Here is an 18550-nt window from a genome sequence, read left to right as displayed (position 1 = left end):
TGCTGAGCCACTAAGTTGTAATATAAGTATATGGATTTTGTATTATGATAATAATGGATGATGAAAATGATGTACAACATGCAAGATTCTCTATGGTTATGACAAGGAAACAAAAACTATTCTTAAGTAAAATCTGTCTTAAATGCTTTGTTTAAGTTAAATTGAAACCTGCTATATTGTAATTTTTGTGGTTGGCAACCAGATGATCACCCCAAGGTCATGAGGTCATGAAAATTTTACTCCTGTGTTTCCTTCTAAGACCGTGGTTGGTAAACTGCGGCTCGTGAGCCACATGCGGCTCTTTGGCCCCTTGAGTGTGGCTCTTCCACAAAATACCACGTGCGGGCGCGCACGTACAGTGCAATTGAAACTTCATGGCCCATGCGCAGAAGTCGGTTTTCGGCTCTCAAAAGAAATTTCAATCGTTGTACTGTTGGTATTTGGCTCTGTTGACTAATGAGTTTGCCGGCCACTGTTCTAAGAGTTAGATCAACAATTTAGGGATAGTTATACTTCATTCCTTTTACATTTTGGATTCCTATATCTTTTTTTTTTTTTTTCTTAATTATTCTAGCTAGAACTTCAGTATAGTGTTTAGAAATGACAAAAGCAAGTATTCTTTTTTTGTGGTTCTGTTCTTCTACTTTATATTTTATTTCATTTTAATTTTTCCCTTTGTTCTGCTAGCTTTGAGTTTAGTTTGCTCTTTTTTTTTTTCTATTTCCTTGAGGTTAACCTAACCTTCAAGTTGAAATTTGTTTCTTCTATTTTAATGTATATACATTTACAGCTACAGATTTCCTTCTAATCACTGTTTTTGCTGCATTCCTTAGATTTTTGTATGTTATATCTTCTTTTTTTTTTATCAAAGTAATTTCTAATTTTATTTGTAGTTTCTTCTTTGATGATCTATGGGCTATTTTAAGAATATGTTGTTTAACCATAGCCGGTTTGTGCGGACCAAAGGTTCAAATCCATCGAGGGCATTTATCTTGGTTGCAGGCTCCCCCCTTGCCCAGGCCTTGGTTGGGGCTCCTGCAGCAGGCAACCAATCGATGTGTTTCTCTCATATTGATGTTTCTCTGTCTTTCCCTGTCTCTTCCACTCTCCCTAAAAATCAATGGAAAAATGTCCTCAGGTGAGGATTGACAAAAAAAAAAAAGAAGAATATGTTTAATTTCAACATATTTTTAAATTTTCTTTTTGTTACCTACTTCTAGTTTCATTTTTTATTTTTATTTTTTGTGGTCAAAACATATTGATATCGTTTCAAAACCTTTAAATTTATTATTGTTTTGTAACCTAACATCTAGTCTGTCCTGGAGAATATTCCATGTATATTTGAGAGGTATGTATAGTGTGTTGTTCCTGAGTGGGAGTGCAATGTTTATTTGGTTTAGTTAGTTTACTATATTATTAAGTTTTCTATTTTCTTGGTGATCTGTTTAATTGTTCTATCCATTATTGAAAGTATAGTATTAGAGTCTCTAACTTTTATAGTTGAACTATTTCTCCCTTCAATTTTGTCCATTTTGCTTCATATATTTTGGGACTCACCCTATTTATCAATGTTTAATGTCCTCGGGTGTCTCTTATAACAATTCTTGTCATAGTTTATCTTTTCTGAAATTAGGGTAGCCACCCAGTTATTTGGTTATTATTTGCATTGAATGTATTTTCCCATTCTTTTACATTCAACATATTTGTTTCACTGGTTCATAGTGAGTGTCCTGTGGAGTTCATATACTTAGGTTATTTTGTTGTATAATCCATTTTAAAAGTAATTTCTAAGAACTTAATTCTACCATTTTCCTATTTTATGTGTTAAACCTTTGTTTCTCAATTCCTGTATTACTGCTTTCTTTCCTGATTTTTTTTTTCTAATGTGCCCTTCTGATCCCCTTCTTGTTTCTTTTCTATATATTTAAAAATTGTTTTCATAGTCATTATCCTGGGGATTATTATTAACATCTTAATTTTATAGCAATCAGATTTTAATTAAAAACAACTTTGTTTCAATAGTATATAAACTCTGCTTCTTTACAACTGTCTCCTCCTTTGTATTGCTATTGTCACAAATTACATTTTTATACATATATTAGAAGCCCGGTGCACGAAATTCGTGCACGGCGGGGGGTTGTCCCTCAGCCCAGCCTGTACCCTCTCCAATCTGGGACTCCTGGAGGGATGTCCGACTGCCCTGGTGGGATCGGGCCTAAATGGGCAGTCGGACATCCCTCTCACAATCCAGGACTGCTGGCTCCCAACTGCTTGCCTGCCTGCCTTCCTGATTGCCCCTAACCGCTTCTGCCTGCCAGCCTGATCACCCCCTAACCACTCCGCTGCCAGCCTGGTTGATACTTAACTGCTCCCCTGCCAGCCTGTTTGCCCCCAACTTCCCTCCTCTGCCAGCCTGGTCACCCCTAACTGCCCTCTCCTGCAGGGTTGATCACCTCCAACTGCCCTCCCTTGCAAACAGGGTGCCTCCCAACTGCCCTCCCTTGCAAGCCTGGTCCCTCACAACTGCCCTCCCTTGCAGGCTGGGTGCCTCCCAACTGCCCTCCCCTGCTGGCCATCTTGTGGTGGCCATCTTGTGTCCACATGGGGGCAGGATCTTTGACCACATGGGGGCAGCTATATTGTGTGTTGCAGTGATGATCAATCTGTATAGTACTCTTTTATTAGATAGGATAGAGGCCTGGTGCACGGGTGGGGGCCAGCTGGTTTGCCCTGAAGGGTGTCACAGATAAGGGTGGGGGTTCCCTTGGGGTGTGGGGCGGCCTGAGCGAGGGGCCTGTGGTGGTTTGCAGGCCAGCCACGCCCCCTGGCAACCCAAGCAGAGGCCCTGGTATCTGGAATTTATTTTCCTTCTACAATTGAAACTTTGTAGCCTGGAGCGGAGCCAAGCCTGGGGCTCCGGCAGCCATTTCTGTGGCAGTTAATTCACCTTCTACAATTGAAACTTTGTAGCCTTAAGCGGGTGGGCCCAGCCAGGGTGTGCGGAAAGCTTTTCTTCCCCTGTTGCCGCCGGCAACCCTGGCCTGCTCTCTCAAGCTCCATTCTGCCGCCATTTGTTTGAATTTGTTTACCTTCTATAATTGAAACTTTGTAGCTTGAGTGGAGGCTTAGGCCTGCAACGGCTATGGAAAGCTTGGCTTCCTCTGTTACCTGGGAAACCTTGCTCTCTGTGGCTGTAGCCATCTTGGATTGGGGTTAATTTGCATACTCGCCCTGATTGGCTGGTGGGCGTGGCTTGTGTAGCGGAGTGATGGTTAATTTGCATATTACCATTTTATTAGAGAGGATACCTATAACATAGATGTATAATTATTATTTTATGCATTTCTTTTAAGTCACATAGGAACAACAGGAGATTTACAAATCAAAAATACAGTACTTATATACTTACTTATGTAACATCTTTTATCTTTGTTATTTAGCTTTTGTATGGCTTCAGGTTACTGGAGGACCCCCATTAGCATTCCTTGTAGTGCATGTCCACTAGTGATGAACTCCCTCAACTTTTATTTATTTAAGAATATCTTTAACTTTTCCTTCATTTTTGAATGATAGTTTTGCCAGATACATAACTCATGGTTGATAGTTCTCCCCCCTCCCCCCCCCCCCCTCTTTCTGAAGAGAATTTTTATTGTGGATTCCTAGGATGTAATGACTCACTTCTCTCTCCCTCTCTCTCTCCCTCCCCGCCTCCCCCCCTCCTCCCTCCCTCCCTCCCTCCCTCCCTCCCTTACTCCTTCTCCCTCTCTCTCTCTCTTTTCATGTAGCTCTCTTTTGAGTTCATCCTGCTTGCAATTTCAACTTCTTAGATGTGTAGATTTGTGGATTTTTTTTCAATATTTAGGTTGTTTTTCAGCCATTATTTCTTCATATATATTCCTTTTTATCTGGGAAAGCCTTTGTATGTATATGTTTGTATTCTTGATGGTGTCCCAGAAATCTCTTCGGCGCTATTCATTTTTCTTCATTATTTTCTGGTTTTGCTCACTGACTGGATAATCTCAGTTAAACAATCTTTAAGTTCACTGATTTTTTTTTTAATATATATTTTTTATTGATTTCAGAGAGGAAGAGAGAGGGAGAGAGAAATACAAACATCAACGATGAGAATCATTGATCGACTGCCTTCTTCACATTCCCCACTGGGGATAGATAGAGCCTGCAACCTGGGCATGTGCCCTTGACTGGAATCAAACCTGGAACCCTTCAGTCCACAGGCTGACGCTCTATCCACTGAGCCAAACCAGCTAGGGCTGATTGTTTCTTCAGCCTGCAAATCTGCTGTTAAACCTCTCTAGTGAATTTTTTATTTTAGTTATTATACTTTTCAGTTCTATAATTTCTCTTTAATTCTTTTTATACTTTTTGTGTACTTATTGATAATTGTTATTTAAGTCATCTTTCTTGTCCATGTTTTTCTTTAATTCCTGTGCATTTTTGAAACTGTTGATTTAAAGTCTTTAGTAAGTACAATAACTGTTTCCTCATGGACAGTTTGTATTATTAATTTCTTTTTGTCCTGGAATGTACCATCCTGTTTTGTTTCTTTGCATGCCTTTTAAAATTTTTGTTGAAAATAACCGTTTTTAGCTCTAGCCGGTTTAGCCCAGTGGATAGAGCATCAGCCCACAGACTGAAGGGTCCCGGGTTCGTTCTGGTCAAAGGCACATACCTTGGTTGCAGGCTTGATCCTTAGCCCGTGGTGGGGCGCATGCAGGAGGCAACCAGTCGATGTGTCTCTCTTACATCGATGTTTCTCTCTCTGTGTCTCTCCCCCTCCCTTCTACTCTCTCTAAAAAAATCAATGGAAAAATATTATATTCTTGGGTGGGGATAAATAATTAAATAAAAATAAGTGTAAGAAAAAAAAGAAAATAACTAGCATATCTGAAAATCAGATTGTTCCCCATCACCAGGGTTTGCTGTTGCTATTTATTTGCTATGTTTGCTTGTTCTATGACTTTTCTAAATGATATATATTTTTAAGTATATTTTTATTTATTTCAGAGAGGAATGGAGAGGGATAGAAACATCATTGATGACAGAGAATCATTGATCAGCTGCCTCTTGCACGCCCCCTACTGGGGATTGAGCCCACAAACAGGGCATGTACCTTTGACCAGAATCAAATCTGGGACCCTTCAGTCTGCAAGCCGACGCTCTATCCGCTGAGGCAAACCAGCTAGGGCTCTAAACTATATTTTTAAAGTCTATATTCTTACGTTGTGTCCACTGAAGTCTGTATTCTGGAGCTTAATGGTTAGCTAGTGTTTTGACACTTCCCTTAAAATGCCTGAACCATGGAAAGAAATTCTTTCTAAGTCTTTGCAGATTGGCTCTGTGGCACTCTTTTAGCCCTTAAACCAAACCATTTATAACTGCCTGAGCCTTCACACTCAGCTTGGACAGAGCCTATGGCCAGCTAGAGGTGAAAGTTTAGAATCTTGCCAGCCATTTTCTGAATATGCATCCAGTCCTGGGCATGTGTGTGGGTTTCTCAACTCCCCAGTATATGCAGGAGTTTATAAAAGCCCTATTCCCCTACTATCTATTTTTCCCATCATCATCCCTCCTAGGCTTTTCAGTTTATTGCTGGTCCTAACTTTTGCTCCTTTCCCCACATTGCTATAGCCAATATTTATGCCTTTGATATATATATATATTTATTGATTTTAGAGAAGAAGGAAGAGGGAGAGAGAGGTAGAAACATCCATGATGAGAGAGAATCATGGATCGGCTGCCTCCTGCACGCCCCCTACTGGGGATCGAGCCCGCAACCCAGGCATGTGCCCTTGACCGGAATCGAACCCGGGACCCTTCAGTCCGCAGGCTGATGCTCTATCCATTGAGCCAAACCATCCAGGGCAATTTTTATGCCTTTGAATGCTTGAGAGAAGCTACTCCAACCCTGGGAACACTTCAGGTTGAGTAAAATATAGGCAAGCTCTTATGCTGTTCCTTCAAGGAGCTGCCAAACAGCTTGAAATCCACAACCACAATTCTTTTTTTCTTTTAATATGTTTTTATTGATCTTAGAGAGAGAGGAAGGGAGAGGAATAGAGAGGTAGACACATCAACAAGAGAGAAACATCAATCAGCTGCCTCCTACATGGCCTCTATTGAGATTGAGCCTGCAACTCAGGCATGTGCCCTGATGGGAATTGAAGCAGTGACCTCTTGGTTCATGGGTCAACAGTCAACCTCTGAGCCACACTAGACAGGCCAAAACAACAATTCTTTGACAAGATCTGTATTGCTCCCTCTGACACTTGCAGCCTGCACCCAGAGTTGCTAGTCTGGGGTATGGTGGGACGGTAGGTGGGCAATTTAAGGCTTCTTCACCAAACCTTGTTCTGATAGTTGTGACATTTTGGTGTGTTTTTTTTTTTACTAGATTCTAGGGTTCTGCAAAAGTTGATTCTGACACTTTTTGGCAGCTAATTTGTGGCTTTTATGAAGGAACCAAACCGTGAAATTGCCATTTCCATTTCTTTTGCTGATGCCATTCCCCATGGACATATTTAATTTATGGACTATCTATATACCTTACTTCTTCACCCTTTTTAATTTATTTATGACATAATTATTTCAACCTGAAGGTATAGAGAAACAAAGGTGAAACCCTTGTATATTTTAGCAACTCAAAAGAACTCAGTACCATTTTAGAACGTTAGCTATCAAGAATTCTGTGTGGTGCAATGGTTGGTTACCTACTAAAAGAAAAAAGATGGTGCTACTTGATTAAAAGTTATTTTAAATTTCTAAATTTTTATATTTAATTCTGGAATGTTGGGATAGATTTCTAATGCCTTTGTTATTTGTAGGCCCTGAATAGAACCTTTGGGATTTAAATGATTGAAGTCTAAATAAAAGTTGGATAATTTACATTTAGATAATTGAGTTAATGTTTTTGTTAATTTTTTTCACATCATTCAATTATTAGAGACTAGAAGGCAAGATTTTTGGCATAGATGGTTAAGGACCTTATAATTTTCACTTAGCAAATAATACTAAAAGCTTATCACTATGTCAGGATTTCTCAGCCTCAGTACTATTGACATTTTGGGCTATTTAATTTTATTAGCAGGGCAGTCCATGATCTAATCTAGGTGCATTGCATTTAGTGATCATGTGTTTTTCAACACCTTTAATTTGGAAGAGTTTTTCAACTTCTTTTGTCTTTCTTGACTTTGAGACTGTCATCATACTTTCAGCTATAAGTTTTAGTCTCCATTGATGATTTTTTTAAAATCTCTACTATTTTCTCTGTGTTTATTGATTGGCATTTTACTGTATGGATGAACTTTTCTTTCTACCTCAATTTGAGTTTGTCCCATATTTCCTCATTAGATTGGAATTACACATTTTTGTTACAAATACTGCCAGTGATACTCTATTCTTAGAAGTGCATCATATTTGCTGAGATAGGATGTCAGTTTGTCTCGAAATAGGTGATATTAATTTTGATCATTTGGTCATGTCTGCCATATTTCTTCATTGGAGTTAAACTATGGATTTAATAATTTACTGTTTGTTTATATGGTATGGTCTCACGTATTCTTATTATACTCGGTGGGTTATAATCCATGCATGTCCTTTTAAGATCTGGCCCCATAATTCTTTAAGGTACTTCTTTACTATCTGTCACAAGATGTACCAGGCTTGGCTTATACTTTCCTGATCCAGCCTTGAAATCAGCCTTTTCTTCAAAGAGCTCTCACTTGGGATATTATGTTATGAGTATTTGGATCATATTTAAATATTCTATTTTAGCTGGCTTCTTCTGGCCCTGCACCATCAGGGGAAAAAGGCTGCTTTGCTATTGCAAGGTGAGGGTATTGAGTCTCCACTAACCTCTGCTGACACTACATGGTGGGGAGGAGAGAAGGTCCCCCTTACCTTGAAGGAGGGTGGAAATTTAGGCTATTTTCTCAGCCCCTTCTGACACTCCAAGGATGTTAAGGGGCACTTAGTTACTGTTGGGTAGAGGTGGAATTCTAGTTTCTTTACTTGGTCACCAGTGATATATGTGAGTAGTGGTGGGATCAGGGCATTTGACTGGAGTTAGGGTGATTATAATAAAAAAATGTTTGTTTTGATTGCTATGCTGTACCTTTTTTAATTCGTTCACTAGAAAGAGCAGGCTTTTGTTGCTGTTGGCTTTCTGTGTGTTGTCTTGTTTTTATTTTTTGCCTGTGCTCATTGGTGTTTCTGGGTTGCAGGTTCCTCTTTTGCCAGGTCCAGGATATATAAGAGGCAAAAAGAAAACCCAGGGAACTCATTGTCATGTTGTTCCTCAAGATCCAGGGTCACTAGCCAGTACACCTTCATTTCTCCACCATTCAGAGGCTTTTGATGTTTGTTTTTTACATATTGGATTCAGGGGTTGTGTTTAGTGGAAGGAATAGGGAGAAATGTGTCTTTTCATTTGTGTGAAACTGAATATCCTAAATGGTTTAAAATAAAAAGTCTACCGACAGTCCTTGGGTTACATCAAACTCGACATATGTCATTACGTCGCCATCTCCCATATATTTATATTTAAAAAAGTTCCATCATTTTGACGTATGTACATATGTGCTTTATGTTTTTTTATTACTTATTCACAAGTAAAGGTCAGGAATTGTTATCTTTCTTCTAAATTTTTTTTACTATTTCACTTCATTATTGCTGTGTATGTGCTCCATGTGAGTGACGTAGGTGCTTATGTAGGTGGGTTCAGACTTACGGTGAAAATCACACTACGTCACGCCTTAGGAATGGATCTCCAACGTAACCCGAGGACCTACTGAATTAACAACTTATTTTAAGTGAAATACTCAAAAAATACTCTTCAAAATATTTTACCACCATATTTTAGTAAGTAGCTAAGATGTACATAAGGCTTATGTATATCTCTTTATTTTTTTAGGGTTATGTACTGAAGGACTCTACCGTGTTAGTGGGAACAAAACTGACCAAGACAATATTCAAAAGCAGTTTGATCAAGGTAAGGTGATAATTATATAAAATAAAATCATTTCATTTTTCTTATTAAAATTGCATGGTGGGAAGATTGATTTTCATATGAAAACCTTCTAAGGATATAGATGTTGAAGGGAGAGAGCTTTGAAGTGGAATTAGAAATATCTATATATATAAAAGGCTAATATGCTAAGTGTCCATCTGGGTAATGACATCACATAGCAACGCCTGGCTTCCTCTTCCTAGCGACTAGCCTCCTTGCAGTTTCTTCAGCCCAGGAGCACAACTTGCTTGATAGCCAGGTGGAAACATTTTACACTTTAACCAAATGTCTGTGAAGTGTTTTCCCATGCCTCATCTCATTTGATCCTCACAGAAGTCCTGGAGTAGTTAGATAGGAGACTCGGTGGAATCCTATTTTCTTTCATTAGCTGAAAAACGGAGATTTAGAAAGCTTAGAAACTTGACACGACTGAGAAGAAATGAGAAATGGTGGACCTTGAAAATGACTTCTCAGGCCCGACCAGCGTGGCTCATTGGTTATGCGTCAATCTATGAACCAGGAGGTCAGGGCACATGCGTGGATTGGGGACTTGATAGGTGATTCTCTCTCATAATTGATGTTTCTCTCTCTCTCTCTCTCTCTCTCTCTTTCTCTCTCTCTGTCTCTCTCTCTCTCTTCCTCTTCCTTCCTCTCTAAAATCAATAAAAATATATTTTTTTTTAAAAAAGAAAATGACTTCAGGTTTTCTCACTGTGCTAAGTATAGTCAAACACTGCTACCGTTAAATATTTTACCCTTTGTTCTCCCTGTGTGATATATAATAATAATCTTCATATTGATATTTACTGCTGTGTTGCTCATGTGTGATACATATAAAGCTCTCTCTAGCACAATGGCATGTGTGTATGTTTCCATCTGTCATTGTCGATCGTGAATTTGGTTGGCCCTTCTATTATAGAGAAAGGGCGAATAGCGATATTAAAATATTTATTCTAATTAATTTCCTTTCAGTGTGCATGAATTTGTGCACCAGGCCACTCGTTTAATAGAAGATACCACAGTCAAGAAACAGGAGAGCTATAACTCTATTACCAGAATTGGAAAAATAGTAAATTGATTTATGACACATTGGCTTCTTTGTATATTACAGATAGTACTTATTTAAAAATGCGATCTAAAAAAATTTTCCATGATATCAGGCCAACTAATTATCCTAATATATAAAAACCCTGGGTAGTAACGACAGAGGCTCGACCAATGGGAAGTCAGCCCTGGGTTGCCGTGGTGACCTTAACAGCCGCTGCCACATGCTGTGGGCTCGACTGGTCGCCTCCCCCCAGCCCATAGGGGACTGGCGAGCTGCAGCAGGCGGCAAGCAGTGAGCGGCTCTGAGCAGCTCGCGTTGGGCCAGCCCCTGCCCTCCCCCCACCAGCGGTACCGTGGAGCCCCTGCCAGGTGGAGGCGGGAGAGGCGTGTCCTGCACCGCACCAGGTTGGTTCTCAGACCCCCATGCCAGCATCGAGGCCTCAGATGCCAGAGCTTTGTTTTGCGCCACAACTCTGCAGCCCCAACGCTGCCCAGGCAGAAGTTTTGCGCACCTCGCCTATCCGGCCCAGAGCCAGTTTCTTGGTCTACTCTGCCACCTGCTGCCCGCCCACCTCTCAGACACGCGAGCCTGCGGAGCGGGCCCAGACGCTCCTTCCCATTCCCAAGGGTCTGGCCTCAGGGGCGCCAGAGCCCGTGACCTGCCTTGGGAGGGTGGGTCCGGGCTAGGGATCCACAGCCCCTCCTCCGCAACGTCCCACCCAGCAGTGGGGGAGGGGGAAGCCTCCCTCCTTTCCAGGCCCCGTCCCACTGCAACCCTTGGAACAAATGCCCGCCCGCCCAGCTGGCACCCGCGCCTCAGGCTCCCCACCCTCACGAGTCTGCACCCAGCCTCGCCAGTGGCTGTCGCTCCCCTCAAGTATCAGCCCGCTGGCACAAGAGGAGACAAGAGGAGGAGGGAAGCTGTTGGTGCGACTCTGTCGGGTTCAGCCGGCCTGCCTGAAAGCTCTGCCCATGTGCCTCCCTGCTTCACCTCTGCCGAGGGGACCCCGCCCCTCACACGCTTTCGTCAGGGTCGCTGCCATCTTGGGAAGGTCATTGCCCAGCTGACTGCCAAGGCCTCAGGCAGTAGACACCGTGTGGTCGGTCGCCATGACAAAGGTCATGGAGTGTCAAAGCACCACCTCTGGTTGAAGCAGGTGCTGTGGGAGCAAAGGGACCAAAAAAACTGGTTATGTCCAACAGGCATCTAACTCCACATGTGATGTGCGAATTAGTTATTGTTAGAACCAAATTTAGTACTGGTGTGCCCCATTTTAAGCAGACCCCCCATATAGACTTACTATGTTGATAATTCACTTTACTACAGAAAGAATGCGCAAAGATTCTTGAAATAAGCACAATATTTTGCACCTCGTAGTACGAAACGTTTAAACATCATTAAAAATAATCTCTGAGTAAAGGGAGTTGATATTAGCAAAATCTAATATACCCAATTCAAAATGTCATTCAGAAATGCATCTTCTATGTAAAATCTAAGTATGGGATCTAGGGCTTGGAAAAAGCAACTTTACTCAGCTCTACCTGCTCATCCCCTCAGCCTATGCTTTGCACAAAGTCTCAATAAAGAGATGGAGCAGAAGGAAAAGTAATGCCTCATGGCACTGAAATTTATCTGTTTCTTCAAATATTTGTAAAAGTTGTATTAACTTTGTGCCTGTATTATAGAAACACAATACAGCTCTGTCCCTATCTTCAAAGGGCTTAAAGTCTCTCTGAGTTCCCGGTAAGGTAAACCCGTAAATAGCCAAAGAAGGAGTGGGTTCCAGTACAATTCTTATTATAAAAATTACTGAGTAAAAAACTATCCTCATTCTCCCTCTAGAATAAGAATTAAAAGGAAACTGTAGGCTTGGGGAATCTGTCCCTTTCTCTTTTAAATCATTTCAAGCAAAATGCTGCTAGTTGCAACTTGCTTGTTCTCTCCCCCAGAACAAATCCAGCCCTCACAGGGGCTCTGAAGCTTCCTTAGCTTTACCATAAAAATAATAAATAAATAAACATTTCAACAACACTCCTTTCTGGACAAAATTCCTTTTAAATTTTTTAATTTTATCAAAGTAGTAAATACATAGTTCATAATGTATCTTTTTTTTTTTTCCAAATAGGTGTGTAGTGTAGTGGCATATCATTGTTTTTATTCTGTTGTTGACACTATTATAGATGTTTCCCATTTCCCTCTCTTTACCCTCCTCCACTCAAACCCCACCTCTGGCCATCACCACACTTTTGTCTATGTTCATCCCCCTTCCCTCTGACCTTGGTCAGTCCCTCCCATCCTATATAATAAAAGGCTAATATTCAAATAGACCAAACAGTGGAACAACCAGTTGCTATGATGCTCAATGCAGGAGCTGTCCCCTGGTGGTCAGTGTACTCCCACAGGGGGAGTGCAGCTCAGCCAGAAGCCCTGAGCTGGGCTCATGGCTGGCAAGTGCAGCAGCGGTGGCGGGAGCCTCTCCCCGCCTCCGTAGCAGAGCTAAGGATGTCTGATTGCTGGCTTAGGCTCGCTTCCCCGAGGATATCCCCGAGGGCTCCCAGACTATGAGAGGGCACAGGCCAGGCTGAGGGACCCCGGCCATATGCACATTGGGGGTGACCAGGCTGGCAGGGGAGCAGTTAGGAGCATTAGGCAGGCAGGCAGGTGAGTGGTTAGGAGCCAGTGGTCCTGGATTGGGAGAGGGATGTCTGACTGTCGGTGGGATTGGGCCTAAACCGGCAGTCAGACATCCCCCGAGGGGTCCCGGATTGGAGAGGGTGCAGGCCGGGCTGAGGGACCCTTCCCCCACCCCCCTTGGGCATGAATTTCGTGCACCGGGCCTCTAGTCTTACTAATAAAAGCCTAGGTGGTCCTCACACCATCAAGCCTGATGCCCTCACGCCGTCACAAGATGGCTGCACGCAAAGCGGGTGCACGCAGGTGGGCGGGGCTGGGCTTAACTCTGCATGCGCTGCACGGAGCCTGCCTGGGAGTCCCACCTCCTCCCAGCTCCGCACGCAGCCAGGCCTGGGAGTCCGCAGCTATGGCCTACCTCTTTGGGGCAATCCATCGAGGAGCCCCGGATGGGTGGGCAGGGCCTACTTCTTTGCGTTGATCAATCACTAGGCTCCCGCGCTGTGACAGGGCACAAGCCAGGCTGGGAGACACCCTCCTCCCCCCCCCCCCCCCCCCCACAGTGCACGAATTTTGTGGACCAGGCCACTAGTTAGTAATAAAAACTGAGCTGGATTCTCTACTGATATTAAAGTAAATTCCATATGAGATCAAAGGTTTAAATGTAAAAAAAAAAAAAAAAAAGAACTATACTAGGAAGAAAAATGAGTAAAAGTTTCGTGCTATATTTTTAAAAGTTCTAGTTTTGGAGTAGAGAAAGGACTAAACTTGATATCAAACCTGGAAACTATGAGCAAGATGATAAACTGGACTACCTAAAAATGTAAAAATTCTGTATGAGATAGTGGATTAAACATAAAATCGAAGACAAACTATAAACTTGGGGAAGGTATGGAATATCTGTGTTAGATTAAGGAATTCATATCCTTAGTCAACATATATATGAAAATGTGCTGCTTCTATTAGTTACATAAAAATTAAAACAACAAGACTGTATTTGTTTGTCTTATTGTCAAAGTGAAAAAGATTGTTGGTAGAATGTAAACAAGCCAGTACTTTGAATACTGTTGGTTGTAGGTGCCTTTTGAATATCTATTAAAATTCAGGTATCTTTGCTAGAGAAACTCAGCTCTTAAATACTTGTTACAGTAATCTTTGTGTAGGCATAGCAAGCTCTACTTAACAAGGGCATACATTGCAACCTTTTTTGTAATTTTTTTTTAAAAGGAAGGGGAGCCTTGGCTGGTATGGTTCAGTTGGTTCGGCGTCCTGTGCATCGAAAGTTTGCCAGTTCAATTTCCGGTCAGGATACATTGCCTGGGTTGTGGGCTGGATATCTGGTTGGGGGGTGTGTGGGAGGCAGCTAATGATTTGCTCTCATATCAATGTTTCTTTCTCTCTAAAAGTCAATTTAAAAAATATTTTTAAAAAATTTTGTGCCTGTTTAACTGTACGTGCACCCATTGATATAAGAATGTCAACTAAAAAAAGCAAATGCCACCTAAATTTTAAAAAATAAAAAAAATGAAAGGGAACTTCCCATGTGTTTATAAGTAAAATACTAGGTAGCCATATAAAATCATTTATATTTATGTGTGTTGAAATGGTAAAATGCCAGTTATTGAGTGGTATGTGTTTGCCTTGTTTTGAAAGAGTATTGTGGATAGTATGTTATTTCATTGTTAAAAAATATTTTGTTAGAAAATCTGTTTAACCTTTATAATATTGGTACAGTTTTGCTTCCGATAATAAAGGAAGAGAGTAGTCAATACCAGGGCCTCTTGAATTAGACTTCCTGGTTTTGTTTTCTGGTTCTTCCACTTAACTGTCTTAGTGCCCTAGGGAAGTTAATCTTTCTATATCACAGCTTTTTCATATCTAGTATGGGAGTGATAAGAATAATTGTGAGGAATAATGAGATGGTGCATATGAAGAGTTTGTTGTGTCAGGCACCATATTAAATGTTTGCTGGGTAGCTGTTATTGCAAGGAATGTAACCTTAAGGAAATAATCTTTAGTACATACGTATGTATATCATAGCATCTTTATGTTTTTAAATGAAATAAATTGAAATGTTCAGTGATAGAATATTATGTAAGTTATTAAAACTGGGGAATATTGTGTAGCCATTAAAATTATTTATGTAGGGCAAAATATTAATGATTGGTGATTCTTCATTAAGGATATGTGTTAGTTCTTAGTACTATCTTGCAAATTATCTGCAAGTTTGAAATGACAATTAAATGTTACCTAGATCCCAAAACAGTTTTGGAAAGTTGCTTGTGAGATTTTAATAACTTTGGACAGTGCATTAAAGATGAAATCAGTTAGGAAATATGATTTGTTTTTGTCTTGCTTTTGAATTTTCAGTGATCAGAAAGGGGCTGAAAAGAAACATTAAAATATAAAATATAAACAGTGATTGTCTCTGGGCGATGGAATAATTTTTTTCCTTTTTGTGGTCTATATTTGTACATTTTCTATAATAAGTATTCATTATATCTCAATATCCTTATGATACATTTAGTATGTTCCATTCTTGTGTGTGTGTTTTTAATACATTTTTATTGACTTCAGAGAGGAAGGGAGAGGGAGGGAAAGATAGAAACATCAATGATCAGAGAGAATCATTGGTCAGCGGCCTCCTACACACCCCCACTGGGGATCGAGCCCGCAACCCGGGCATGTGCCCCTGACCAGACTCTAACCCAGGACCCTTCAGTCTGTAGGCCGACACTCTATCCACCGAGCCAAACCAGCTAGGGCCAATCTTGTTTTTTTAAGTCAGAATTTCACTGCGTTTAAATGTAAAATCCTATCTAATAAAAGAGTAATATGGTAATTGACCGTCACTCTGACGCCCACAGCCAACCAGGAGGGAATATGCAAATTAGTGGGACAAAGATGGTGGCGGCCACTAAGCCAGCCAGAGCGGGCGGGAGGCTTTGGTCACCCCCAGTGATGGAGGAAGCCAAGCTTCCCGCCCGCCTGGGCCGGCCGCCAAAGGAGGGGCCTGTGGGCAGTGGCCACAGAGCAGGCCAGAGTGAGTGGGAGGCTTGGGTTGCCCCTGGCGACGAAGCTTGGCTTCCTCCATCACCGGGGGCGACCCAAGCTTCCCGCCCACCCTGGCCAGCTACTGAAGGAGGGGCCTGTGGGCGGTGGCCATGGAGCAGGCCAGAGTGAGTGGGAGGCTTGCGTTGCCACTTGCAACGAAGCTTGGCTTCCTCCGTCACCAGGGGCGACCCAAGCTTCCCGCCCACCCTGGCCAGCTGCTGAAGGAGGGGCCTGTGGGTGGTGGCCACAGAGCCAGCCTGAGTGCGTGGGAGGCTTGGGTCACCTGGGCCAGCTGCCAAGGGAGCTCAGCCCCTCACCCAGCCTGGCCAGGCACCCCATCGGGGACCCCCACCCCTCAGCCCCTCACCCAGGCTGGCCAGGCCCCCCAGCGGGGACACCCACCCTAAAGGGGGTGTGACCAGCCTGAAAACAGCCCTCAGCCCCTTACTCAGGCTGGCCACGCCCCCATTGGGTGAGGGTCCCCGATAGAGGGTGTGGCCAGCCTGCAAACAGCCATCAGCCCCTCACCCAGGCTGGCCATGCCCCCCCAAGCGGGGATCCTCACCCCATGGGGGCATGGCTGGCCTGCAAACTGCCCCAGCCCTTTGCCCAGGCCGGCACCATCCCCAGTGGGGAACCCCACCCCAATGGGGACATGGCCAGCTTACAAACAACCACAGGCCCCTTGCCCAGGCCACCCCACCCTCTAGGGAACCCCCACCCTGATCCGGGACACCCTTTAGGGCAAACCAGCCGGCCCCACCCGTGCACCAGGCCTCTATCTATGCTAATAAAAGAGTAATATGCTAATTAGACTGGGAGACCTTCCAGGAGACCTTCTGGATGTTCTTCTGGACAAAGCCATGGTGGTGGGGCCAAGGTAGAGGCAGTTAGGGGCCAAGAAGGAAGGGCAGTTGTGGGTGATCAGGCCAGGATGGGATGGCAGTTGTGGGTGATCAGGCCATTGAGGGGGAGCCGTTGGAGGTGATCAGGCTGGCGGGGGGGGGGGGGGCGGGGGAGGGACAGGGGACAGTTGGGGGTGAGCAGGCTGGCAGGGGAGGCCAGTTGGGGGCAAGCAGGCTGTCAGTGGGGGTCAGTTGGGGGTGGTCAGGCCGGCGGAGGGGGGTAGTTGGGGGCAAGGAGGCCAGCAGGGAGGGCAGGTGGGAGCGAGCAGGCCGGCGGGGGGGGGGGCAGTTGGGGGTGAGCAGGCCAGCAGGCAGAGTGGTTAGGGGCAATCAGGCAGGCAGGCAGGTGAACGGTTAGGCGCCAGCAGTCCTGGGTTGCAAAAGGGATGTCTGACCGCCAGTTTAGGCCCGATTAGGCATAAACTGGCAGTCGGACACCCCCCAAGGGGTCCCAGATTGGAGAGGCTGCAGGCCGGGCTGAAGGACACCCCTCCCTCCGTGCACGGATTTCGTGCACCGGGCCACTAATTTTATGTAAAAACTAGAGGCCTGGTGCACAAATTAGTGCACAGGTGGGGTCCGAGGGGCTGCCCCCTCCCCCCATAAGGCTGGTTGGCCGGCCACAGTGCACATCATAGCTACCAGTCACTTGGCTTTTATATACATACTAGTGGCCCAGTGCATGGAATTCGTTCATGGGGTGGCATCCCTCAGACCGGCCTGCACCCTCTCCAATCTGGGACCCCTCGGGAGATGTCCAACTGCTGGTTTACAGGATCAGGCCTAAACCGGCAGTCAGACATTCCTCTAGCAATCCGGGACCGCTGGCTCCTGCCTGCCTTCTTGATCACCCCTAACCACTCTGCCTACCGGCCTGCTTGCCCCCAACTGCCCCTCCCTGCCGGCCTGCTCGTTTCCAACTTCCCTCCACTGCCGGTCTGCTTGTCCCCAACTGTCCCTCCGTGCCTACCAGCCTGATCACCCCCAACTGTCCCTCCGCCCCCACCTGGCCTGATCGCCACTAACTGCCTCAGCCTCGCCATCATGGCTTTGTCCTGAAGGACGTCCGGAAGTCTCCCAGTCTAATTAGTATATTACCCTTTTATTGGTACAGACTAGGGGCCCAGTGCACGAATTTGTTCACCTTGACAGGAACTGTGGGCCACGAGGCTGCAGTAGGCACCGGGGTGGGTCTCAGCCCATCCTCCACACCCCCACCCAGCCCCTCCCACCGCACCCCTTGGTCCCCTGTCTGTCGGCAGCCCCGCTCCCGCCTCCGCTGCTCCCATGCGCTGAGAGCGATTGGGGCTGGCACCAACAGTGGGTGCAAGTGGAGCTGACGCCCCAACCACCCCTCAGGAGCAGGGGGAAGTGGAGAAGCCCTCAAGGGCGATTGGGACCGGCGCCAGGCACCAGCAGCGGGCGCAAGCAGTGGCTCTGGCACCAGCTGCGGGGTGAGCGCCGGGCTGGACCGCAGTGCATGGGAGCAAAGAATTTTCAGTAACCACTGGAGGCTCGCCCCGAAGACAGCCACTGGCGGGATATCCCACCTTGGTCTGGCGCTCCCACTCATCTGCTTCACCATCCTGCTGCGGCCAACGCCCACCATGTTCCGCGCATGCCCCCTGGTGTTGAGCGCACGTCATAGCAACCGGTTGTTCCACCGTTCAGTCTATTTGCATATTAGCCTTTTATTATATAGGATTATTATATAGGATAGGTTTCTAAGTATAATTTAAAAGGTGTAAATTTGAATTTGTATTTATAATTTCTGTTTTGTTTTTCTGTTTATTTATGGCCTCTTTTAAATAGCTTATATAAACAAAATATTTTAAACATAAATATTAGTAAAAGCTAATGTTCTTTAGTATACTAATAAATCAAGCT

The 18550-nt window shown here is 44.2% G+C and overlaps 1 protein-coding gene across 5 annotated transcripts in view; it reads left to right on the top strand.

The window, feature by feature from the left end:
* Window positions 1-18550, top strand: part of ARHGAP5 (Rho GTPase activating protein 5) — an 87152-nt gene that overhangs the window by 53701 nt on the left and 14901 nt on the right. For all 5 annotated transcript variants that reach the window (XM_079768527.1, XM_079768526.1, XM_079768525.1 and 2 more), the window contains one exon: window positions 8930-9007. In XM_079768527.1, the coding sequence (XP_079624653.1) occupies window positions 8930-9007 (78 nt within the window). The remainder of the gene's footprint in view (window positions 1-8929; window positions 9008-18550) is intronic.

The sequence above is a fragment of the Cnephaeus nilssonii genome (genome assembly GCF_951640355.1).
Source record: "Cnephaeus nilssonii genome assembly, chromosome: 4".
NCBI lineage: Eukaryota > Metazoa > Chordata > Mammalia > Chiroptera > Vespertilionidae > Cnephaeus > Cnephaeus nilssonii.
The sequence above is the reverse complement of the archived record's forward strand: the minus strand, read 5'-3'. Positions and strand labels throughout refer to the sequence as shown.